The sequence below is a fragment of the Ascaphus truei genome, chromosome 13, assembly GCF_040206685.1.
Source record: "Ascaphus truei isolate aAscTru1 chromosome 13, aAscTru1.hap1, whole genome shotgun sequence".
Classification (NCBI taxonomy): Eukaryota; Metazoa; Chordata; class Amphibia; order Anura; family Ascaphidae; genus Ascaphus; species Ascaphus truei.
The window spans coordinates 3005705-3032424 of record NC_134495.1 but is presented as its reverse complement, the minus strand read 5'-3'; the positions used below and the strand labels follow the sequence as shown (position 1 = coordinate 3032424).

The window sequence follows — 26720 nt, the reverse complement described above, 5'->3', positions numbered from 1 at the left end:
ATGATCGGTGCGGCTTCCTATTGGCCCCCATGATGGAGCTCTATACGTTAAAACCCTGCTTGCTCAGCTGGAGCGGCTACCAGCACCTACTCCAGAGTCAACTATCTACTACCCCGGAGCTGAAATTAATGGGGTTCTGCTCCGGAGACCCCCTGCTTCAATGCTACATAAAAATAATAAACAAATTAGCAAAAACAATTGTAAAAAAAAATTGCCAGCTCAGATTGCTCCTTTGAATCCCTCTCCTGGCTTCCCATCAAGTTCCGGATACCTGCAAAGTTCTCCTGCTTAGCAGTTCCGGATACCTGCCCCCCTTACCTTCAAGGCTCTCCCCTGGTCTGCATACATCTCTCATTACGTCCCTGCTCTTCTCCTGCGCTCTGTTCATACCAGTCTCCATCCCAGCCCTTCCTCCTCTACGACTCTCTCGCCTTAAGCCTTTTTCTCTTGGTGCCCCTTACCTGTGGTCCCTCACATTCGGTATATGCCAAGCACATTCTCTCCCCACCTTTCATTCAAAGCTAAAAACACACTGTTTAAATGAAGCATCCCAATAGCCTGGACTTGTGGCTACCGTCCCACACCCACAGTCACCCCTAAAAACCACTGTGACCAAGCACTGCCATCTACAGCACTTATTCCCTCACCTGCTGTCTTTGTAAGGCCTGGGACATAGTAAGCGCTTAGGTGCTGCTGCTCGCTCTTGCTTGCTGCCGCTCGCTCTACCAGGAGCTTTTTGCTGTCCTGGCAGAGGAGACAGCAAGCGCGCTTGGGAGGCGGGTATCACTGTGTGTGTGTGTCACTTGGTAGCTGTCAGTGTGTGTGTGTGTGTGTGTGTCACTTTGAAGTGGTCTGTGTGTTTGTGTGTCACTGGGGAACCTGTGTGTGTATATATGTGTGTGTGTGTGTGTGTGTATATTATATAATATTTTAAAAATTAAAAAAAAGACATGTTGTGAGAATAAATTATTTATTAACATTGTGCAACTTTGATAAATATATTCACGCACGCGCATACACACACACACACACACACACACACACACACACACACACACACACACACACACACACACACACAGACACATACACACAGACACACACACATACATATATAATCACATACACACACACCACCTTGCTGCCACCACTGCTCTGGGACACAACCCCTTCCTCTCCTCCCCCCCCCCTCCCGGCGGCCGCGCAACCCCCCTCCATCTCCCGCACGGGCAGGGATGCAGCTACGATGATCGGGGCAGAAGGGGGACACATCACCCGCTCCCCCCCTTCCCCCCCCCACGGGGGCAGCGCAACACCCCTGCATCTTCCGCGTGGGCAGGGAGACAGGCACAAGGATCGGGGCAGAAGGTGGGAAACATCACGGGCCCCCCCTCCCTCCTGCATACACACACACACACACACCTCTGTGCTGCCTCTGTCTGGTCTGGTGGCTCTGTAGGACCGGCTGCAGCCCCATTGGATGGGAGCGGTCACGTGACCGCTCCTCCGCTCCCCCAAGCGGCAAATTTCAAACCTGCCTATCTCGGGGAAGTTTCTCAGCCTCCGCACGCATCAGCATGCATGCGGAGGGAGAAACTATAGCCGTGCTGATTACAGATGCAGGGGCTTTGTGCATCTGTTCAGCGCGGCTCAGCGACGCTGAGTGCACTATGTCCTGGGCCTAGCTCTGCCAACATACCTCTTAGATTGTAAGCTCTCCGGGGAAGGATTTCCTTTCCTATTGTCTGATTGTCTTTGCTGCACTTATAAAGATATACATCAATAAAGTCTTCAGGTATGAAAGAAATGCATCTCGTGTTCCAGGTGGCATACCTGCTCTGTACCTGTACAGGCCGTCCACGGGTATCCAACGGAATTCGTTCTGGAAGTAGTGTTGGATAGTGAAACCGGTGTAAAGTGAGTCCCATGTTAATCAGTAATTTATTAACACAGACATTCCCAGCTCGCTCAAACTCCCACACCCACCACATCATGAATATATATTTATGCCAAAAAGAGAGCTACTGAGCGTGGCAAATGTATACAACAAGAGACAGGGGTGCCCAATGCTACATCCAATTGACAAAACATATAAAGTAATAAGTATAAAGTTGAAATACTTCAATAATAATGATATTTACTTGGTTATTGTAATGGAGGTAGGTGGCACCTCCCCCCAGAGCTCACTCCTCCTCACCTTTTTAACTTGGGAGGTCTTTTCACTTTGCTGCAAGAACAGGACCTACTGTGTTTCTTCCCCTCATACAGAGGTAAAAGGGAAGGCGTTTCCAGGCTTATGACGCTTTGGCCAAAGGGTTTAACTAAATAACCAAGTAAATATCATTATTATTGAAGTATTTAAACTTTATACTTATTACTTTATATGTTTTGTCAATTGGACGTAGCATTGGGCACCGCTGTCTCTTGTTGTATCCATGTTAATCAGCGGCGGTGAGCGTTGGATAACGCATTCAGGCGTCGAAAAACGGCCCATAGGGTGGCATTGTAAAGCGCTGGATACGCCATTCGTTGTAAAGTGAAACGTTGGATAACGAGGACTACCTGTACTGCACATGTACACCTCTCTGTATATGTACTACTGCATATTATTTTATTTGAGGCTGTGTGTGGCGTGCAGGCACTGCATCCTGCATAAGAAATAAATGCTGTTATATTTTTGTAAAAGGTACAAAGATTCAAAGGCATTAATTTTGTAACTTATTAAAGACTAAAGAGCTAGTCAACTGAACCCTCTAGTGAAGATATGGGAGGTATCAAGAGGAGTGCAAGGGGTGTTAGTAACTCCCTCCAGCCTAAAAAACAAAACATTGCTGCTGCCCCAATGTGAAGCGCACAATCAGCCTGGGATCTGAAGCAGGCATTCTGCTTTTTTATTTAACCGTCTGATGAAAGAGCAGTTATAAACAAATTAAAGATGATATATTGCAGGCCTCTCAATTGCAATGGGATTCATGCGTCCTCTGAATAATCATGGTTGTCGGGTTTTTCCAGACTCACTGGTAAAGAAATAAACCTGTAGTCACATTTAAAGGTTATGGCATGATTACACAGTTTACATTTTTTGAGGCAATGAGGACGTAGTGTGGTGGAGGTGGAGGTGGAGGTGGAAGGCCACTTTAAGACCACACTCATTTCTCAGATTTACCAGACTAATGCTATTTAATCTGCCACCTTGTAACAGGAACTTATCACTGTTTGAGAGAAACTGCCTCTAAATCCAGAAGCGTTCTAGTTAATTGCACACATGCAATCAACCAGACTCCACCTGGCTGATTAGAGCTCTGTAAAAAGCCTGATATGAGAAACAGGAAAGAGATTCCTTAGCTCACATTTGGGCTGACAGAAGGAGAGCAGAGAAGCATGCATACAGACACTGACTTGAGCACAAAGGCTGTAATGAGATCAAGACACACAAACACCCAGAGACCTATATTTCCTGGACACAGAGGCCCTGGGAACCTGCCAGAGACTGACATAGAGGGCCACCTGCTAAGGTACTTCCTAAGACTTTGGGGTGAGAGGCTGGTAATGGGAATATCCCTCCAGTCCTGCAGATAGGGCCAGGGGAAGTAAGTTACCCTTACACAGGGATAGGGATTTGTTATTTTGTTGTTTTTGTATGTTTTTCCTGGATAAGGGAACAGGCTCAATAAAGCCAAGATATAATTTCACCTTAAAACAGTCTCCATTATATGTACCTCTGCACACATCTCTTACACACCCCAAACACAAACACCCTAACAAAGCCCCTGCTGGGGTTAAGGACATAAGAACAAGGAACAATGCCAGAATGACACAGTTTGAATCAGCTCTTACATTATATCAGTTTATGCTGCATACCCAAATCAAGATATTTACATAAAAAAGGTCTCAATGTGACAATTTTTTTTTACACAAATGCCTAAATACTAATATAAATGTAATATAAAACGGTGCATATATTGTTGGGTTTGATTGTGTATCAATCAGCAATTTATAAAGGACCTGAATCCTTACTCACCCAGAAGGGTGAGCGGTGCTATTGCATAATCAGCGGTATTATTCCATAAGAACCCTTTCAGTTCCAGAACACACTTTACATTCACCTGAATAGACTGTAGAGTATTTCCAGGAGCCCAAAGGTGTCTTATGAAATGGCGCCACTTAGTAAATATGGGCCTGTGTGTGCGATGGTGACTTACTTGGGTGTATGCGACTCATCCACACGATGTCCCACTTGGAACTCATGGGACTTGCTCCGATGCAGCGAGGTGAATCCAGGAATGAGGTGAATGAGTTTCCGGGATGAAGGGGGTGGAGTGCCTGGCGGTTTGAGCTTGTTCCTCCGTCGCACAGGGGGTGTGCCGGGTGGCGTCATGGTGGTGACAATGTTAGGGGTCCGAGGAGGATTGCTGTGCGCTGTATGCCGCTGGCGTGGGGATGGCGGTAGGGATCGGTGCCCAGTCTCTGAAGGTTGGCACAGGCCTGGGTATCCTTCAACAGTCAATCTGTCTACATTAGTGTACATGGAGCCATGAACCACAGGCAAATGGCAGTACTGCTGGATGCATTTGGACTGCACTTTGGGGCTCTGTGAAAGGTGTGTCTGGATCCACTGGGCAGTCTCTTGCTGGGTGACGGGGTTGTTCTCCTTCCCTGTTTCTGTGGCTGGCCATTGAATGGCCCAATCTTGCTTGGAAAGGCTGCTTCCTACAAGCAAAAAAGGCAAGCGGAGAGGCAGATAAAATATAACTCTTAACCTTTCCAATACAATAGGGAAGACAGAGATGGTAAAGATTCTCTATGAAAAATGTATCTCTACAGTGTGTATTCTACTACAGTGTGTATTCTACTACAGCGTGTATTCTACTACAGCTTGTATTCTACTACAACATGTATTCTACTACAGCTTGTATTCTACTACAGCTTGTGTTCTACTACAGCATGTTTTCTACTACAGCATGTATTCTACTACAGCATGTATTCTACTACAGCTTGTATTCTACTACAGCATGTATTCTACTACAGCATGTATTCTACTACAACTTGTATTCTACTACAGCTTGTATTCTACTACAGCATGTATTCTACTACAGCATGTATTCCACTACACTACAGCTTGTATTCTACTACAGCAGGGCTGCACAACACGCGGCCCGCGGGCCGCATGCGGCCCGCCTGGCCTCTCTGTGCGGCCCTCGATGAGATTTAAAAACAACAACAACCGCCGCCAACAACATCTGGTAGGCATGGGGGATGCTGACTTGGGGGGGGGGGATGCTGCCTTGGGGTGGGGGATGCTGCCTTGGGGTGGTGGATGCTGCCTTGGGGTGGGGGATGCTGCCTTGGGGCGGGGATGCTGCCTTGGGGTGGGGATGCTGCCTTGGGGTGGGGGATGCTGCCTTGGGGTGGGGATGCTGCCTTGGGGTGGGGATGCTGCCTTGGGGTGGGGGATGCTGCCTTGGGGTGGGGGATGCTGCCTTGGGGTGGGGGATGCTGCCTTGGGGTGGGGGATGCTGCCTTGGGGTGGGGGATGCTGCCTTGGGGGGGGATGCTGCCTTGGGGTGGAGGATGCTGCCTTGGGGTGGGGATGCAGACTTGGGGGGGGGGGGATGCAGACTTGGGGGGGGGATGCTGCTGCCTTGGGGTGGGGGATGCTGCCTTGGGGTGGGGGATGCTGCCTTGGGGTGGAGGATGCTGCCTTGGGGTAGGGATGCAGACTTGGGGGCTGGATGCTGCTGCCTTGGGGTGGGGGATGCTGCCTTGGGGTAGGGGATGCTGACTTGGGGGGGGATGCTTCCTTGGGGTGGGGGATGCTGACTTGGGGGGGGAATGCTGAGTTGGGGGGGGGAATGCTGACTTGGGGGTGGGATGCTGACATGGAATGGGCTGGGGGGCTACCGATATGGGTTGTGGGGCCTGCTGTTATTGGTTGTGGTGCCTGCCGATATGGGTTGTGGGGCAGGGGGGGGGGAGTGATGGGAGGTGCAGGGGGGGAGAGTGATGGGAGGTGCAGGGGGGAGAGTGATGGGAGATGCAGGGGGGGGAGAGTGATGGGAGGTGCAGGATGATGATGAGGTGCTGGAGGAGAGACGATGATGATGATGATGATGATGATTTTACCCGTGCGGCCCAATTTTTTTTTCCTTGGAGCAGTTCGGCCCTCCGCACTTTACGAGTTGTGCAGGCCTGTACTACAGCTTGTATTATACTACAGCATGCATTCTACTACAGCTTGTATTCTACTACAGCTTGTATTCTACTACAGCTTGACAGTGCAGGGTCAACAACTAAGAACAAGCAGAGTCTGAATATTTAAAGGGAATATATTTCTCTTGAGTGATCTACTGGCTTTTTACTCCCCTGATCCACATCTGAGACGCACATACTACACTATATATTTTACATTTATGTTTTTATATATGCTCCCGATTGTCAAGAGTTCTTAATCCACATCTGCCTGTACACAGTTGCGATCTGCCTATACAACTTGAGCCTTTAGAGACAATTCTTGCTACATACAGGCATACCCCGCATTAACATATGCAATGGGACCGGAGCATGTATGTAAATTGAAAATGTACTTAAAGTGAAGCACTGCCTTTTTCCCACTTATCGATGCATGTACTGTACTGCAATCGTCATATACGTGCATAACTGATGTAAATAACGCATTTGTAACAGGCTCTATAGTCTCCCCGCTTGCGCACAGCTTCGGTACTGCTGTTCAGGACGTGCTGACAGGCACATGCGTGAGCTGCTGTTTGCCTATTGAGCGATATGTCCTTACTCGCGAGTGTACTTAAAGTGAGTGTCCTTAACGCGGGGTATGCCTGTAGTTAGTTGATGGAGGACAAAAGCAATATACTCATGATGCCGATGTGCCTGTCGGCACCGTGAATGTAAAAATCTGCAGTGTACCTACAACACAGTGTAACAGGGGAGGCCAACTCCAGCCCTCAAGGGCCACCAACAGGTCAGGTTTTCAAGATGTCCCTGCTTCCGCACATGTGGTGCAGTCATGACTGAGCCACCTGTGTTGAAGCAGGGATATCCTGAAAACCTGACCTGTTGGTGGCCCTTGAGGGCTGGAGTTGGCCTCCCCTGGAGTACAATGATTTAGGAAACCTCTGAATCCCGGGCTCCTGCTTTAGGGGTTTCCTGTCCTTACTCCACACCCGGCCACATGGCGGTAACAGGAATATTCCAAAGATCTGTGAGTTATGCCTTAAAATAAAAATCAGACAAACTACCTTCACGTTTAATTGCTAGTTTGACCTGGAGGTTAATACGGGTCTCTTCCCAGAGCCTCGCTATATTAACACATGATACAGTTTGCTCTCTCTCCCTTGGTGAGCGGGGGCGAGGAGAACGAGATACTATTTTGTATGTTCTCTGTATTGTTTCCCCCGTCCCCCCTTTTTTTGCCTTTTTTTTTCATTCTGTTTTCCATTCCTGTGTTTGATTGTATTATAAATTGATTTCACTAAATACAATGAAAGTTTGTAATAAATTAAATTAAAAAAAAGAAGACAAAAATAAAGAAATAAAAGTGTTTGTAAACCGTTTGGAAAGTTTATCCTCACACACAGCATATAGTGCTCCTAAATGTTAACCCCATAGGTGCTGCATACATGTCATACATGTTATTGATCACAGCAGTGGTGCGCAAACTGGAATTTTCTAAGGGGAGCGTGGCGGTTGCAGAGCCCCGCGCTTTCCCCCCAGGCATGTAAATTAAATTCCGGGGGAGGCGTGAGGTCGCTACAACTTCCCTTACCTGCTCTCAGCCGGCTCTTCGGTGACGCGTCACCATGACAATGCAACGTAAAATGACGCCGTGGGGTCAAAAGACAACATGTCACATAACGTTGTGACGTCATATGAAGCGTGGAGCCCGAGAGCAGGTAAGGAGGGGGGGGGGGGCGCAAGAATGGGGGAGCGCGAACTGAAAAGTTTCTGCACCCCTGGAGTACAGTATATCAGTGTTTTTGTTTCCTCTCCTCTCTGTGCAGTGGAGGAAATACAAAGATATAACATTGGTAGTGTAGGAACCTGCGGAGAGACACTTTACCTTGACATGGTGGCAGCTTAGTATGTTCTGGCCAAGAGATTGAACTACATGACCCGTATTTATGAGTAGAATAAACATATAGCAATGAACGGAACTATTTGCCATACTGGACGTGCACGGGGACTTCTTGGTTTATAGTAGTATATTTTAGGTCATTTCCCCAGTAGTGCTTCAGTTGGCACAAATTAAATACAGAAATATAGAATATTGTGGGTCTGGGGTTTGAGCGCACAAAGATGCACAGAGATTGCGTATGTCTCTTTAGAAAGTTTATCCTAACAACATTGTTACAGAAACATTGGAAACGGAAGATCGGGTGGGTTTTCTTGCCATTATCCAATGTCTTTATAGTCCCGCGCACAGTAACTGGGTCTGCATACTGCACATCTCATGCAAGAAAAGTAGCGGATTTAACAAAAAAAGATTTAAAAAATACTTTAAACTTGACTTTAACAACAAAGGCCACTGTTAACTAAGTGGTGCCAAGTCTTGGGGCACCTTATGAATGGTCTACAACGTGTTTTAGCACTGCTTATAAATATGGCCCCAATGTCTTAATATGCTGTCAAGCATATTTCCCATGCTGGACGCTTCTCTAGCACAGGAAACGGTTTCACAGCATATTACATAGGAGCCTAACAGTCTGTCACCTATACAACCTATCACTGCCATTAGTTCACTCTAACCCCGGGTAGAATTGTACCTGCAAGAATCCCAATCCCGTTCGGGATGAGGTGGGATCGGAAACATATTAGACTTTTTTTCATCAGCACAGATTTTATTTGCTTATATCAGGATGTGACCATTAAACATTTTATGACCAGAAATGTATCAAGCATCGCATATTGCTGAAAGGTTAACAGCTATATGGCTCTGTTTATGAGATGGCTTTGCTGAGACTTTCCCGGGGGGTTCTTTATTGCCACTGTGATAACATATGACATTTTGATTGCAAATGGATACAGTTGGGTGCAGAAGAAATGATGGAACACATCTGTCTCATAGATATGGAGGAAATTAGTTTCCCATATCTGAATTTTGTTATAGTTTGTTACAATTTACAGTAACTTATTAGTTGGGGTTTATTTTAGTTATAAAACAGAGTTTAGAGTGTAGAGTTTACAACAAAGCACTTGGGAATGAGGAATGCTTAGGGTCTGGGTAACTTACCCTGATCTTCAGTTTCCAATGTTTCTGTATTAACCCTTTGATGCTATTGCTTTCTATTCCGTTCCGGCAGAAAAGGGCTTAAATAATTAAGTGAAGGGTCTTGCAACATCCAGTAAATATTTTGTATGCATAGAGTTTTAGCTTTAAATGTAAATGTGTACATCTATTAATATATATATATATATGCCCATATTTACTAAGCAGTGCTAAGGCATAAGGTACCCTACAATGCCATAGGTAAATAGGCAGTAAGGTATTTTATGGTTAGCGACACTTTACTGAAATGGCCATAGACTGCTGGGAACCTTTAACTTGTGCAAACACACATTGTGCTGGATTTGCACCTGAATCACGCGCTTTTTTGTCTCACTCCCAATTTAAGCAGAGCTCAAACGGATGAATAACCCCGAGGGCTGGCACGCCAGGGGTCCTTATCATGCACAATGCACACAATGCACACAATGCTGTGTTTGCTCATTTTCTAGAGGGAGATCGCATTCACCGGTCCATCGGATCAGTCAACACCATCCACTAAGCCCTTCCATTCACGTCATGAGAGCCTTGCCGGCCCCCACGTCATCGGTACGTGTTCTTGGGTGCCACCAGTCTTCTGGCAACAAAAGAGTTAACACTCACTGTGGTTGTGCTTTTCATAAGAAGGTAGAGACTAGAACAGCTACACGAGCATTAAAGGGGGGAGAGTTAACCACATAAATGTTGGCCTAGGACGTTTGGCAGCAACCAAAACACCACCGGCATTCCGCTGTCGGAACACTTCGCCTCCACGGGGCATTTAAAGATGGCGTGTCGGAGCGGCATGTCTAGGCAGTGCAGCGGTCCTGCGCGGGACATTTAAATTCTCAGAGCGGGCACGGCAGACCTAGCTTGTCGGGTTGGGCGCACGGTGGACAGAGTGCGGTCGGGCGCTAGAGCAGACATCACATGCAAAATGTCCAACGGCGAACTACCCTGTGGTGAAGTGTCCCAGTATACGTCACTGGTTATAAGCTGTGTAATAAGGCAGGCAGACGCTTATAGGGATCCATGGTAACTTGGATAAGAAGCAAAAAGTGAAAAGATGTATAAACGATGTATTAGGGTGCATGGAATTCAGAATCTATTATCACCAAGCGGAGGATTCTCCGCTCTATAGCCGCTTTCTCTACGTGTGCCTGAAAAGCTGGCGTACAGTAACTGAAAGGATGCTGTAAAGATGTGTTCTACGTGGATTATTTGATATATACTGAATGGTGGCAAATTTATTGGCACCTATCTAATGAAGCAAATCTTTAGTGTGTCATATAATCCCCCCCCCCCCCCCCCCCCTACTAATTCCTCCTACTGCTCTATAGAAAAAATCACTAATTGATGCAAAGTCAATTTGGGGCAAATCGTTTGCTACGTTAACGTAATGTGACATGTTTAAAGTGCCTCTAACAATTGACCCCTTCTATGCCAGAAGGTGGCACACAGTTATGTAAAGAGATGCATTAAAGCTCCTTCTGGCAGCAATGGGGTTTGTGGCAAAATATATTTCTTTCTTATTGTAGGTTTGTGATTGAGACATGGAAAAGATAATGAAGAAAAAAGATGTTTCATGTGCTGGGTGACACGGTATGAGAAGTTTCCGGAGTCCTGTTATACCTCCGCTCAGATAGTCTCTCCTTCATCCCTTCTGGGGTTTGCAGTTATCAAAAGGAACCACAATTAATTAGCAGACGTGCCCCCTGCCGTTAAAAAACCTCCTTACTGCTGTCTGAAACCTTTAGAAATGACCAACTGCTAGACTGTATAAAAGATATCACTTTTTCTGCTTTTGATCATCCTACTTCATTATATTTAAACCAGAATAGACATGTTAATCTAGTAATAGGATTTTTTTTCTCTGTTTAATCATTTCCTCTCCTTTCTTATTTTGGTTAATAAAAGTCCACCTCCTTAATCGTCTCTTTTTCCCCCGCAAAAGAAGTTCCTTTTTATTCTACTTCTGAAAGGAGACTTCTATTATTTAACTTTTAAATAGAAGGCAGACAGGTTGATTAATTGAGCTGCAGAAGAAGATACGTGAAATCAATAGAGTAGTGCAATGGTACTAATCAGATATCTAATCATTCGATGCCGCTTTCTGCTTTACCTATGTACAGTAGCTATAGTAAATCCTCAACTGCAATGAACTTGCTCTGTAGCATCTACAAATAAATGTCATAATTAGTGTATATTCATTACATAAAACCGTGTCTCCAAGTGTCTGGTTCAAATCCAGGATGGAAGTATGGGTGGTACCAATGGATGCTAATGCTATGCACATGAACCAGTGAATATGGGGAACAATGCTATTTATTATACATCATTTTCTCCTAACTGGTTGCTGGGGCTTCAACAGTAGTTGAACTGGGCATCTCCGATCTTGCTCTGTGTTTAGACTGACTAACAGTGCTAGCCCCGGAGGATGCAAACGAACATTTGCAAAACTGGTAGGTTGTGTGTCAAAGCATCAAGACGTGCTCCAAAAGGACCTCCAAGCATCTTCATAGACATAGGACTTCATCTCTCTGCACCTAGAAGTGATCTCGTGTGACGGCTTAGAGCAGCATCCACTGTGACACACGGGGACCAGGAGAAGGGACTGCATTGTGAGGCTGTGGAGACCGGAGCAGTGATGTCCGATGGAACAGCACACTTTTCTATGTGCTTACTGTAACTTGAAGCACTTGGCTTGCGACTGCATATATATTTTACTTTTCTATGAAGCTGAATTTTTAAAGGTGTCTGCACAGAAGTGGTGAATAGTGCTTTTCTATCCCCATACAGAATTATTTAGATATTTAAGTGGAATTAATTTTTGGTAGAAGACTTGGTTATTAAACATATTACACGATATATTTTGGATTTGTTTTCCACATGTGCACTGCGATGACTATTTCAAGAGACTGATTCAATGCCATTGACCTGAATGGCAGTGTTCCAGATCAGGCGCCAAAGCCTGCGTTGGGGCTGGCTTCATTTTGGCCATTATTTATTACAGAGTTTCTCATGATTTTTGTTCCCAAAATCCACAAATCCAATCTTCTGCATGTGTCATTAGATTTGGATGATTGTGAGAGCATAATTAGGAGACTAAAATGTATTTATTTTCAAATGTTCTCTGCATTTAAAAAAAATGCAGCATAAAGCATAGAATCGGTTCTAATTAGATAAAAATATTACGTATAAGCACATTCACATCTCAGACAGGTCTGCAACCTTGCTTTTCCCTATTATTTCCTAACATACAATACTTCCACTGCAGCTAGGGATTATGGGAAATTACATGTAAATGAGCACACTGGATCACCATTTACTTCAAATCCATTGTAACATGGACCACCCCTATAATCTTATGCCTGCCGCATTACACAGCTTTTCAGCGCAGCCTGCATTCATTCTGAACCCATTCAGTCTACATCTGCATTGCCCGAATGGCGGACAGCCTTTGGCACAGCCGAAGGGAAGCCAAATGGTGTGAGCCGTTTGCTGCCGATCACTGATATTTGGTAATGTTACAGCTGCTCTATTGCATTCTGCATTCACCAGCCCTACCATCCCCTGTACCCTATGTTTCATCTTACCCTGCCTATAGATGGTAAGTCCCTTGTGCCAGGGTATCTTCTAACCCAGCACATTGCAGGCCTATCCTACCTCTCCTAACACAGCACATTGCAGGCCTATCCTACCTCTCCTAACCCAGCACATTGCAGGCCTATCCTACCTCTCCTAACACAGCACGTTGCAGGCCTATCCTACCTCTCCTAACACAGCACGTTGCAGGCCTATCCTACCTCTCCTAACACAGCACGTTGCAGGCCTATCCTACCTCTCCTAACACAGCACGTTGCAGGCCTATCCTACCTCTCCTAACACAATTTTAGTCTTGTCTGTAAATGTTACATATGCCCATAATCATATCTCTATCTGTTTATGAAATATCTGAGAATTTAATGTACAACCTATGTTCATTTAATGTGACCATGTATTGTTATCATAACTCTGTGCCAAGGACATACGTGAAAACGAGAGGAAACTCAATGTATTACTTCCTGGTAAAACATGTTAGAAATAAAGACACGCATAGCCAGTAACCCGACTCACAGGCAGCTGTGAGGGGTTTACAAAACAAAGCAAGATGGTGCAAAATGGAAATACACAGGTTTGCAAGCGGCTGAAAAGAACAGTGATCCAAGAGGCTTGGCCCGGAGGTAAAGAGCACTTCTGTAGTTACAAACTTATACTATCACTTATGTAAAAACATGGTTTATATTAAACCTGGTCCTGCGTCTGTTGTTACAGCACAAACACAGTGAAAATAATGTTTCTCCTATATTTAGTGTCATTGAAATCGGCCGCAAGGTAACTTTAGCCAAAGAAAAGGAGAACTGACCTTATTTTGTTTAATAAAACATTAAGAAATATTGATTTGTGTATCATCTGCTAATATTTTATTAACTATGCTTGCAAATTGTTAAGATATGCTTTGTGTGTTGTATTATGTTTTATTTCTGTGTTAACGTAATAAATACAAGTAAAAAGAAGTTACAAAGAAACCGTACATTTCCTTGGAAGTTGTTGCCACTTTGTGACAAGTTCTGCCACAGTGAGCTGTGTAGCAATCCTCACTGTGTGACAGTGTGTGTGGCAGGCATGCAATCCTCACTGTCTGGCAGTGTGTGTGGCAGGCATGCAATCCTCACTGTGTGACAGTGTGTGTGGCAGGTATTCACACCACCCGCCCTCCGCTTTCAAGCCGCCATTCAAAACGACTTTGTTGACAGGAGATATCTGCCATCAAACTACTGATCCCCTTCTCTGTGCTACCAAACTCTGACCGGATCTGTGACCCGAAACCTGCGTGCATTTATATTTGGGAGCGCAAACTCATGGCTCACTTTCCATAACACCACAAAAATAACCCATAAATCAATGTGCCTTTTTTTAACACTATCACTAATCTCACAGCATTCCAGCATTTCTTCTACTTTCCTCCAAATTAAGCTCCCTTTTTTATCTTTACTTACCTACTTCCCTTTTGTAAATATAAGTAATTAGACATAGCAAGAGGGGAGGGAAGGGGAGGGGAGGGGGGGTGAGGAGAAGTGAGGGGGGGGGGGAGGAGAAGTGAGGGGGAAGGGGATTGGGGGTGGGGATTGGGGGTGGGGGAGGGGATTGGGGGTGGGGGGAGAACGTCTGGAAATTGCTAGATTAGAAAAGAAAAAAATGAATCTAATCTCCACTGCACAAAATAATTTGGCTGCTGCTTAATGAGGCGATATCGGTAAAGGAGAATGGAGGGACGAATTCGCAGGGCGACTGCTCATGGCTCTGGGACCCTCCCCGGTACTTAAGAGGCTGAAAGGAAGGGTTACACAGACAGCACGGTGTGGCTGATATTGGGAGGAAGGTTCCCCTTTTTTGCTGTTAACATATGAAATGTGCAAAAGTCAAATTGAATCAGAGCCGCTGAAGTTGAACCCTTTGAGGGTAGGAGGGGCCGCCGCCCCCTCCCCGAGTGCTCCAGCCCCTCCGGCACATCGCGGTCGCGTGATTGTGGCGTCACCGATGAAAGGAAGAGAAGGGAGTCCTCCTCTTGTGCTTCCCCGCCGGCATTCGGTGCTTCCTATAGCCCTATCTCCCCTCGGAAATGAGCGGAGAGCCTGTGATGCCGGGGCCATGTCACGGGGAATTTAAAGGATTAATCCAGGGGTGGCCAGCTCCAGTGCTCAAGCGCCACCTACAGGTGAGGTATTAAGGATATCCCTGCTTCAGCACAGGTGGTTCAATCAGTCGCTCAGTCATGACCGGTGCTGAAGCAGGGTAATCCTTAAAACCTCCCCTGTTGATGGCCTTTGAGGAGTGGAGCTGGCCGCCCCTGTATTAAATCATTTACTGTACGTGTCCCTTACAAAGGCTGGAGGGTCTGGCAGTGATATGAAACCTATTGAAGTCTTTTTTTTCTTTGCTACACAACTGGTGTACGCAGATCTGTACAGGTCCGGCTGCCGCGCCGGCACCGCGATGGCTCGGTAACACCTATTCCACTTTAGTGAACCGCCCCAGTGAACGTTTGATGAGTTCATACCTGTCCTTTGTCTCATGTGCTGGATGGACCCGCAACAATCTGCGTTCCCTCAATATATAGTAATAAGAACACGAACGTGACGCCGATGCAGGAAAGGTGAGGGGGCGGGGCCTCGGTCAGTGGGCGGGGCTGGAGCCTGAGAGACAGGCTGGGAAAGGTGAGAGGGAGGGAAGGGGCGGGGCCTCGGTCAGTGGGCGGAGCTGCAGCCTGAGAGACAGGTTGGGAAAGGTGAGAGGGAGGGGTGGGGCCTCGGTCAGAGGGCGGGGCTGCAGCCTGAGAGACAGGCTGGGAAAGGTGCGAGGGAGGGAAGGGGCGGGGCCTCGGTCAGGGGGCGGGGCTGCAGCCTGAGAGACAGGCTGGGAAAGGTGAGAGGGAGGGGTGGGGCCTCGGTCAGGGGGCGGGGCTACAGCCTGAGAGACAGGCGGGGAAAGGTGAGAGGGAGGGGCGGGGCCTCGGTCAGTGGGCGGGGCTACAGCCTGAGAGACAGGCGGGAAAGGTGAGAGGGAGGGGAAGGGTTAAATCACAGGGGTAAAACAGACATAAAATGAAAGGATACAGAAAGGAAGAGAAACAGAGAGAAAATGACTTACAAGAGAGAAATACATAAGAGGGAAAAGAAAGACGAGAGAGAAGAGAGAGACATGAGGGGGTCTTGATTTTTTTTTGCCCGGGGGCCGCACATGTCTAGCTACGCCACTGAAGGACGCAAAGTGACAGTGTCAAAATGACACCATCTGCGCCTGTTTTTGGAGCTCTCGCCCTCTTGATGCATCTCTCTGAACAGAAACATTTTTATAAGGTTGGATTTGCACAGTTGTGGTCAGCATTGGCTTTTATTCCTCAGTGCACGTTGCATTGGACACTGATGGTGAACTCATTGTGTTAATAGCATTGTAACAATCCGCAAAGCCCAGCAGTACAAGGTGCTGGGGCCCTAGTGATGTGCAGGTTCCAGTGCAACCTCAATGTGACATGTCTCACGTAGCACATTGGCCCCGGATAAAGCCGGTGAAGGCACGGGATCCCTTACAGGAAGGGTAATCCCCGAGGGTGGAGAGCACACATTCAATACGGATACCCTTGGATTTCTATGTTAATATTCCTGCTCAGCTTTCACAGGAGAGCCTACTTGGACAGCAAATTAATACGAAGATGAAAGACACACGGGTGTGACAATTACCGCTTATAAGCAAAGGAAACACGAGGCCTACAGGAATTACAATGTATTAGGATGAACAAATTTAAATAAAGCCGGAGCAGCAGGCTTAAAAGAGGCATGTGCTACTGTATATAGCAACACCGAGGCACCTTTCTTTATGTTAATCCTGACCGAAACCTACAGCAACCTACAAAAATAAATAAATATAGATAGATAGATATGGCTTTTTTCTCAACAAAAATGGGCTTTTTAAATTATTTACCACAGATTACACCATGAAGAATACAGTATCTGAGAATATTTAAAAGCCACATACAGACTTTGATACAGCGTTGTTGAGAGAAAAACACATTATGCATAGTGTATACTGTATAGTATATACTGCGTAGTATATAGTGCATAGTATATACTGCATAGTGCATAGTGCATAGTGCATAGCGTATAGTGCATAGTGTACAGCCAGATGTAATAAAAGTTTGTTAAGTAGGGGGGAGTAACCCAAGTGGTCCTCACTCTGCTCCAAAAGAGGACTGTAAAGCAAAGTTACTTTTGAACATATTCTTTGAGCGATTGGAAGTTTAGCATGCTGTGTGTTTTGGGCATTTCCTTCTTTTTGTAAATAAATGACATAAGAGCCCATTTCGGATGTGTCCTGGTTGTGCCGTTGTGCTCACACTATCACTGGTAAAACAGCAATCCATGGTTTCATTGTATTATTTTATTGCAGGATTTAAGGAGAGGGTCTCTGGAGCTGAACTGTGTTCATTTCTGCTTTGGGGACCCCCGGCTTCCAGAGATACTTGCCTCGATAGGGGGGTGCCGGTACCTCTGCAGGCAGGGAACTTGGACGCCTAACATAATGGCAGCTTAAATGTCCCGTGGGCCAATAGGAAGATGTGACGTCATCCATTGTGTCTTCCTATTGGCCCATGTGACACAAGACCTTTAAACTTGCCAGAGATACCGGCAGCACCAACGGAGATAAGTATCTCAGGGAGCAGGGGTCCCAGGAGCTGAAATTATACTGTACAGAGCTTTTGAAACCTCATAGGTTTCTTCTTGAAGTTTACTGTGGCGACACAATACACCATCATTTCATATACAGTATGAATAACTTTAATATTGGTCCATTCACATGTATCACAACCTACATCGAATCTGAAGGACCCATCTACTAGAACTTTAAACTAAACAAGACTCGGGGGCTTATTCTACATCCGCCGAAGAGGCAGACCCGGCAGTTTTCTGACAAAGTTTCCCATTGCCGCTTTGGTGGATAAGGCCCTTAATCTGATTTAGCTTGTGTACAGTATATCTGATGAAAGAAATGCAGAGCCAGTAGAAACACAGCGGTTTCACTTTGGTCTCTATTCAATATGCTGAGAAGTCCCCTTCCCCTTTGCTAAGGATGTACTGTAAATGAGGCAGAAATCTTCCCAAGCATGTGGAAGACGGCTTTATAGCTTACTGAACAGGGAGCATTGGTGACTGCCAGAATGGCACGGTTAAAGAAGCATTGAGAAAATAGTTTTGTTCCCACTGAGCAGGTAACGAAATTGTCCTCACAGCCGACTAGGAAAATAAAGGTAATGCCCAAATAAACACGTGGAATGTGTAAGGTAAAATGAAGGAAAAAAAAGTGCGCTTCCTTGACTTGGGAAATAGAAATTGCCTCGGGTGCACGCCCGACGCCAACGCGCCACCAGTGTGTCCAACAAGTCTCCTGCTAGAGGAGAAGAGAGCCACTGCCCGAGGTCTTCTTTCAAAAGTAGAAAAATATTTATTTAGAGAAAATCTACGTTTTGATCCATAACTTGGATAACATGATCTTGATAAAGATAAAGTTATGGATCGAAACGTCGATTTTCTCAAAATAAATATTTTTCTACTTTTGCAATAAGCGGAGCGCGGCTTTCCCTCGTGTAGCGGAAGAGTTGTTGGACATGTGGAATGTGTCAGGCATTCTTTATATTAATTAGCTCCAGAATAGGGTACGGTATTACAAGCGAGGGATCGCTGGGTCCTTTGTGCTCCTTGCCAGCAAAATTTCAGTTGCAAGTTCTCATCATCTGGCACCTTCTGAAAGGACGAAGTTCAATGGCAACCCAGGAAAGGTAAATAAAGAGAGGCTTTGTATAAACTTAAAGAAGGAAGGCAATATGTACAGCACTCTTAATCTTGTGTCCTGACCCAACAGCACATAGCCAAATAAAGAACTTTAAAACTAGTTCTTCTTTGTGCGTAGCTACCTCATGATCCTCTCCCCTTCCCTTGCACACTCAGAAGATGCCAAGCCTTAGCTAAGTACTCCACTGACAAATCTGTAATGGCAGATCATATTTTTCTCTTGACTTGAAATGGCTAATTACTCATCACTCCCTGGTCACGGACCATTAGCTCCGCAAGTCTCTGGCTGCACTTCTGAGAGACCATTTCACATTAATCCTGCCTGAAGTTCAAAGCCGTTTGCTAGGTTGCTGCTGTGTATAGTATTCACTGGGTTTGCATCCTCAGAAACCAAATATTACCTTGTTAGCCCTTACAGGCAGCAGGGGGGTTTTGTGTCTGTACTATTTCACTCCATATTACAGTAGTGATATAGACAAGGAAGTCTCATGTATCAGAAGGAGCTGACATTAGGACTGAAAGTGGGCTTTCCCACTTCAAAGACACAATTTTTGAGAACAGAGCGTTACTTTTACTGCTGTAGAATGATTTAGGCATTAAACAATGTGCCTTACAGGGACCTCCAGCAGAAAAGCAGCACACAGGTAACACACCTAAAGGTTTCAAATCAATGCCATGCTATGAAACACACCTCAGAGCAGCACTTCAATGCCATGCTATGAAACGCACCCCAGAGCAGCATTCGCCCTCAGTGTCGAAAATCTGCTAAAGTTACAAGAACAAGTACTGTACATTAAAAAAATAATAATAATAAATATATATATATATATATATATATATATATATATATATATATATACATACACACACACATACACACACACACACACACACACACACACACATATATATTCCTCATCAACACATCATGATGGTAAGAATATTGTAACTCCTTTAGTGTTAAGGGGTTAATAATTAGCGATTATGTTTTTGTAGGGTAAGTTGCCAACAGAACCATAAACAAAGAAATAATAAATTTTTAGTTGAACAAAAATAACTAATCTAGCTTTAAATAAGGTCAAGTGACACACACACATCATGGAGCCCCCTTCCAGTCCCTGGACAGCTCCCTTCCCGATAATGCCGTTTCTTATTAAACTCCAACAAGATTGGAAAGCTGCCTAGCTGGCGTTATAAACATATACATACAATAAAAGGTGCCCTAACTCCGCTACTGTGAGTGCCTCCCATACAAACAGCCTGATAATAACGTGAAGTTATACACATCATTGTCATACAACAGTGAAGTCCTGAGAAGTATTAACATTTTGGGCAAAACGTTGGAATTTACCAGGGAGACACAGAAAACTTTGCACAGGCCGTAAGTCTTCTTATCACTGACTTGGGATAAGCTGTTGTGACCACTGATTTGAGTCAAATATAAAAGACACTTGATTCACACATCTGCCACAGAGTATGGCTCATATTTAGGGATCCTCTGCTATTAGACGCCTTCTGGCATCAGAGCAAACACTTAACACCCATTCACGTTAATGAACCATAAGTGGGCTTTTTGTTTGTTTTTGCAATAGAACCGCTAAGCAGAAATGGCCCTGTGAGTCTAGACGCATGTTTAGGGGAGCTTGGTACATAAGACCTGTGTGCTATAGTGTATATGTAACCCTTTCACTGCCAGGGGGCAAAGCAATGCATCGCATGCCCCTCTGGTACAGAAAGGGTTAAGTACAAAAGGGTAACCTGATAAATGTAATTGGGTGGAAGATCTAATCTCAAACATAATTAGCTGGAGAATGGGAGGCCACAACATTCAGAGAAAGTATGATTTAGCATCCTTCACCGCAAGCACAGATTGATAGCATCCATATATCCAAATCACTCTGCCAAACCCTAATTACACAGTAACAATATGACAAGCGATAAGCTGCCTTCTCCCTTCCGCCTTCCACTTCACTCCAAACCATTCCTGCGGAGAAATAGCAAGGGAAATTAACCTGAGGTAATTAATGATTCAATAAATAGAGATGAATTAGAAAGGGTAACACTGTAGCTAAGACTAGCTTATTAGTATAACCCTCTAATCCTCTGTGGAGCTGTCCGTGTAAGACGGGGGAAAGAAACTTGGCTTAGAAACGCACACATGTGCATTCAGGAACAGAAATTGAGCCTTCCTAATTCTAAATGATTTTACTTTTTTCCTCACTTATATTTTTATTGAATTTTTCCCCCAAACACTGAAAAGAAGAGGGAGGGGGGAGGGGGGAGGAGGGAATTATGCAGCACTCCCACTGAATAATTTGCGTATATTTTAGATATTGGTAACTTATCCTTTATACAATTCGGTTAAATACCTACACAATAAACAAAGGCATACTGGGTATACAGAGTGCTATTCTTACACACCTGAAGGTTTCATATGTTTGTGTATATTTGTGGTGTCCAGGTAGGGAGAGACTTCCCATGGGATGGAATCTGTTGGTCACTAGAGGAGGATATTGGCTTGGTTAAGAGGTGGACGACCTTGGGAATTGAGATTTTCATAGATCAGCCAGGGCTGCCAAACCCTCTGGAACTTTGAACAAGAGTCCCTAAGGATACCTGTAAGCCTTTGCATTGTGAGGGAATACCATATTCTTGTTTTAATCTGTATGAGAGATGGCAGGTTTGGGCTCATCCATAGAGTGGCCATGGAGAAGCATGTTTCCGTCATTATGTGGGCCATCAATTTGTTCCAGTGCCTTCCCATGTCTTCCAAAGGCCTGTCCAGGAGACAGGACCAGGAATCAAGAGGGAAAGAAAAGCCCAATACCCGCGCCGCTAGTCTATGTACTTTTTCCCATGTTTCCGCTACCTTAGGACACGACCACTACATGTGGCCTGCTGGCCGCAACCCTTGGGACATAAAGGGGACGTCCCCAAGCTGTTAAATAGCACCTGTGCAGTACCTTGTATGCATTTTCTTTGGTTTGTGTACAGATAGAGCATATGGCAGCCATCTCAAAGTTTTCACCCCAAATCTGCCTCCCTTTGTGATATACAGTAAAGGGAAGATCTCTTCTTGGGAAGTGAGGAAGATTGATAAGTAGAGGGTCGGGATTGACTCTTTTTGTGTTGGGGCATCGAGGCATAATGTCTCGAAAAGGGTGAGCGGTGAAGGGGGGCCTAGCCGCTGGGGAAATCCCTTTGTATTTGGATAGCGAAAAAGTGTGCTGCCAGGGAGACCGCGAGAATCCATGAGTGTGACAAAGGGCAGCACCTTGGAATTGTCCATAACATCTTTTATTTTAAGAAGACCCCGTGATCTCCACACTCTGAATGTGGAAGGTCTCAGGCCCAGAGAAACACCTGGGATAAAAAATATCGGGGTCATGACTGATCTTTCAGAAGTAAGTTTGAATTTCTTTTTGTATTTGTCCCACAAGATCAAGTTATGGCTGATCGTGGGCAAGTCGCAATACTACTGGGTGTGCGAGTCACCACACTGCGGGGAGTGCAATCCATAATACTACTGGGTGTGCAAGTCATAATACTACTGGGTGTGATAGTCATAATACTACTCTCTGTGTGAGTCTCCATACTACTGGGTGTGCAAATCACCATACTACTGGGTGTGCAAGTCATAATATTACTGGGTGTGTGAGTCACAATACTATGGGGTGTGCAAGTCACAATACTACTCGGTGTGCGAGTCACCATACAATGGGGAGTGCAAGTCATAATACTACTCGGTGTGCGAGTCATAATACTACTCTCTGTGTGAGTCACCATACTACTGGGTGTGCAAATCACCATACTATTGGGTGTACAAATCATAATAATACTGGGTGTGTGAGTCACAATACTATGGGGTGTGCAAGTCACAATACTACTCGGTGTGCGAGTCACCATACAATGGGGAGTGCAAGTCATAATACTACTCGGTGTGCGAGTCATAATACTACTCTCTGTGTGAGTCACCATACTACTGGGTGTGCAAGTCACCATACTACTGGGTGTGCAAGTCATAATATTACTGGGTGTGTGAGTCACAATACTACTCGATGTGCGAGTCACGATAGTGCAGGGTGTGCAGGTCACCATACTACTGGGTGTACAAATCATAATAATACTGGGTGTGTGAGTTACAATACTATGGGGTGTGCAAGTCACAATACTACTGGGTGTGCAAGGCATAATACTACTCGGTGTGTGAGTCACCATACTACTGGGTGTTTGAGTCACCATACTACGGGGTGTGCAAGTAACAATACTATGGGGTGTGCAAGTCACCATATATGGGGTGTGTGAATCACAATACTACTCGGTGTGCGAGTCACTATAGTGCAGGGTGTGCAAGTCACCATACTACTGGGTGTACAAATCATAATAATACTGGATGTGTGAGTCACAATACTACGGCGTGTGCAAGGCACAATACTACTCGGTATGCGAGTCACCATACTACTGGATGTGCGAATCACCATACTACTGGATGTGCAAGTCACCATACTACTGGATGTGCAAGTCACCATACTACGGGGTGTGTGAGTCACCATACTGCGGGGTGGGTAAGTCACAAAAATATTGGGTGTGCAAGTCGCAATACCACTTTATTGTACAAGTTGCAATACTATTGGGTGTGCATGTCACAATACTACAGGGTGTGTAAGTCACAATATGACTGGGTGTACGTGTCACAATACTACTGGGTGTACGTGTCACAATACTACTGGGTGTTCAAGTCACAATATTACTGGGTGTGCAAGTCACTATCCTACTGACTGTGCGAGTCATAAGACGAGGTAGAACAGACACACATGGAGTGTGGCAAAGAATGCCACTTGTAAGGACTCACAGAGAAGGTAACACACGGATCGTCTCCCTGCTAATTTCATGCTTGCTTGTCCTAACCAATTGTGACATGAAATCTTTCATTTACCTGGAGTAATTAGTCTTTATCACTGTCATTAGAGAAATCGCAGACCCTACCCACTCAAGTGACTCAAATACCCAGTGAAAAACAATCCCACATATATTGTAAGTGACTTTGTTTCTTTTCAGTTCTGTACATATTTGATTTTACCTTATTAATATATTTTCTTTGCTAGAGACTTCTGCGCTGGGATGTAAAAGCAGGTAGTGAAAGCACTGGGTGGGGGGCAGAGGCTACAGACCTGATCCTCGCCCCTCTCTTTTGGGTGCACCCCCATAGTGAGGACCGGTTGCAGAAATAGGCAGAAACCTGCTTATTCTAGTATAAATAACAATATGTTTTCTTGTGTCCAGAAACGTTACCCTATTGACTCTGATGTATTAATACACTTGGAAGTCTTTTGACACTACCAAAATCTTTTGTGTGCTCCTTCTATTTTTTGTTCATTATTATTACATAGGATCCAGCTTTGGGACGCCGGGATCAGCAGGAGGTAAGCACATAAAGTGACTATTTTGTCAATTTATTTATTTTCAAACAGTGGTGTGCCATCTATACCTCTCCTTGTACTAATATGTTTTCTTATACAGCACTGATAATGTACACAGTGCTGTACATAGAACTTTGCCCTCACTATGAGCCTCTGTCCTTGCGATGGTGTATGTGCTGGGTACTAGGTAGGAGATGTAAGTACAAAACAAAAGTACAGCTCAACCCCGTTATAACGCGATCCGTTCAACGCGAATCCGCTTATAATGCGATGCAGGCGTGGCTCCCAATTTTTGTATTTATGAATACTTTATAACATGATTATTGGTGTCTTAATTACTTTATTATACAATGCATACAATTGTACATTATTTCTAACGCGATCAGCTTATAACGCGATGTGATTCTTTGGACCCCAAGCACAGCGTTATAAGGGGGTTGAGCTGTACCTTCATTTTTCTAACACAGGTTCAGGTTTATACAAAGTCTGTGGCCTGTTCCAAACCATTATTTTACAGCGGCCAAGTAAAAATACGTCTCTTACAGCGAGAAGATCTGAGCTTAAGGCACAATCTGGCACAATATGCAATTCCTCGTCAATCCCCTTTAATTGTGAACACTTCCAGCTCTTAATTGTAGCTGCAATCCCCTCAGCTCCTGCAGTATTCCTCCACAGTTCTCTTTGGGTGTCTCTGGGTAGGAATACATTTTCCTAATGTGGTGTTTATACACCCTCTCACAGTCTATTTTTTGGGGCCCCCGGGCACAGGGGGATAAGGTGAGTTGCCCGTGTGTCAGAAGGAAATGGTAGTGGAATTTCAAACCAGATTCCTCTGCTAGAAAGCCAGCGTTCTTACCACTGCTCCTTCCACCGGGACAGTTTAGTCTCGTTTCTTGGCCCAAAAATATAACGTCTGTCTCAATACTAAGGCTTTGGTCCCACTTGCTACTGCAGCGCCCGCTGTGGCGGACGCTGCAGGGACGAGAGCCCTCCCCTCAATGGCGCCGGGCCCGCTGCGAGGGGGGGCCGCAGCGCTGTGGCGAGAGTTTCTCCTGCTGTCAATAAAATTGAGAGCAGGACTCGCGACGGAGCACTAGGCCACGCCCCCCGGCGGTTCAGCCAATGAGGGCGTACCTGCCAGGTGACGTCATGGCCGCGCCCCTGTCACTCCCCCGCCACCCCCCCCACCCCCCGGTCTCTCTTCCTGCAGCTCACTGCAGACCGGGGAATCGGCTGCACGCGCCGCCAGCCTCGCGGGCGCGCATGCAGCGGAGGCAGTGGGACCTTAGCCTTAGTCACAATATCACATGGTATGGATTACAACCAGTGAAAGGGGTGCTCATGGGTGTTTTTGCTACTTTAAGTGATAATGGGCAGTTTTAACTAAGCAGTCTTCGGATATGAGACACCTTCCAGACCCTGGAAGACACGCTGCACCTAATGACTTGAATGGAGACCACTCTCCAGCTAATTGTGTGTGAAGTGAGATCTTCCGCCCCAGTAACCATCTCTAGCAGCGCAATAGAACCCTTTGTGCACAGACCCCCCCGGATTTCCTGCACACGTACGCGTGGCGTGGGGATCGCTCCCTAGGCGCTGAGCGAGGTTCTCCAATCTTCTTTCTCTTTGCAGGCAGGGGGGTTCAATAGTGTAGATCAGGACTGGCCAACTCCAGTGCTCAAGGGCCACCAACAGGTCAGGTTAGGGATATCCCTGCTTCAGCCCAGGGGTCTCAATCAGTGGCTCAGTCGAAGCAGGGATATCCTTAAAACCTGACCTGTTGTTGGCCCTTGAGGACTGAACTTGGGGACTTCTTTTAGTGAACAGAGCTTTCCAAAGCTTCTAGGTTTCTACCCCAAGTACCTTTAATACCCCTGAACAATATGCCTATGAGGTTCCAAAAGCTCTGCACACTATAATTAAATATATGAAGAACCCTAGTATTAGCCAATAAAAACAAACAAATACTGTTCACATGGTAATTATGTGACAGCTAGTCTGTGATAGGTTTGATAGGGTTATATTTTTTTAATTGCAGGTGGGACTGTAAGAAACGGGGGTAATTATTTATCTTATTTTCCCTATGTTAACATAATTAGAGCCTTATTGGACATTAAAAATACGTTAATGTGCCAAAAACGATCACAATTCACAAATCTGAAATAGAATTATTTACGAGCATTTCTAAAATCCTCTTTGAAGATTTAGAGCCGCGAGCCGCGCCCCGCGCCCCGCGCCCCGCGCCGCCGGGTCAGCGTTTTTATATTACCTGAACTGGGCGGACCCGGTGACACCGGGTATAACATGTGCCTGCCGGGCACAAAATGGTGGCAGGGTCAGGTCTCTGCCCGGCGCAAATAAGAAAGCCGCACCGTCATCTATTGGTGACCCTGCGGCAATGTTCATCGTCCCGCCGCCATGTTTGTAGTTTTAATGTGTGTCAAAAACGGCAAATATCTGCAGGTGCGAGGAGCCCCGGGCATCGGGGGGACCAAGGATGAAGGTCCAGGGGACCCCTCAGTTCCATTTGGGGGGAACTGCTGCATTAAACACGATTATGAGGCATCGGCCACTGTAATTAAGCTCCCTAAACCTACGTAGGGATAATACTGTATGTCAACGGGGTCTCCACTGGCAGTGAACGTGTTAAAGGAGAGG

The 26720-nt window shown here is 45.6% G+C and overlaps 1 protein-coding gene across 3 annotated transcripts in view; it reads right to left on the bottom strand.

The window, feature by feature from the left end:
* Positions 1–26720, bottom strand: part of KSR2 (kinase suppressor of ras 2) — a 329003-nt gene that overhangs the window by 179473 nt on the left and 122810 nt on the right. For all 3 annotated transcript variants that reach the window (XM_075568096.1, XM_075568097.1, XM_075568098.1), the window contains one exon: positions 4203–4710. In XM_075568096.1, coding sequence (XP_075424211.1) covers positions 4203–4710 — 508 coding nt within the window. The remainder of the gene's footprint in view (positions 1–4202; positions 4711–26720) is intronic.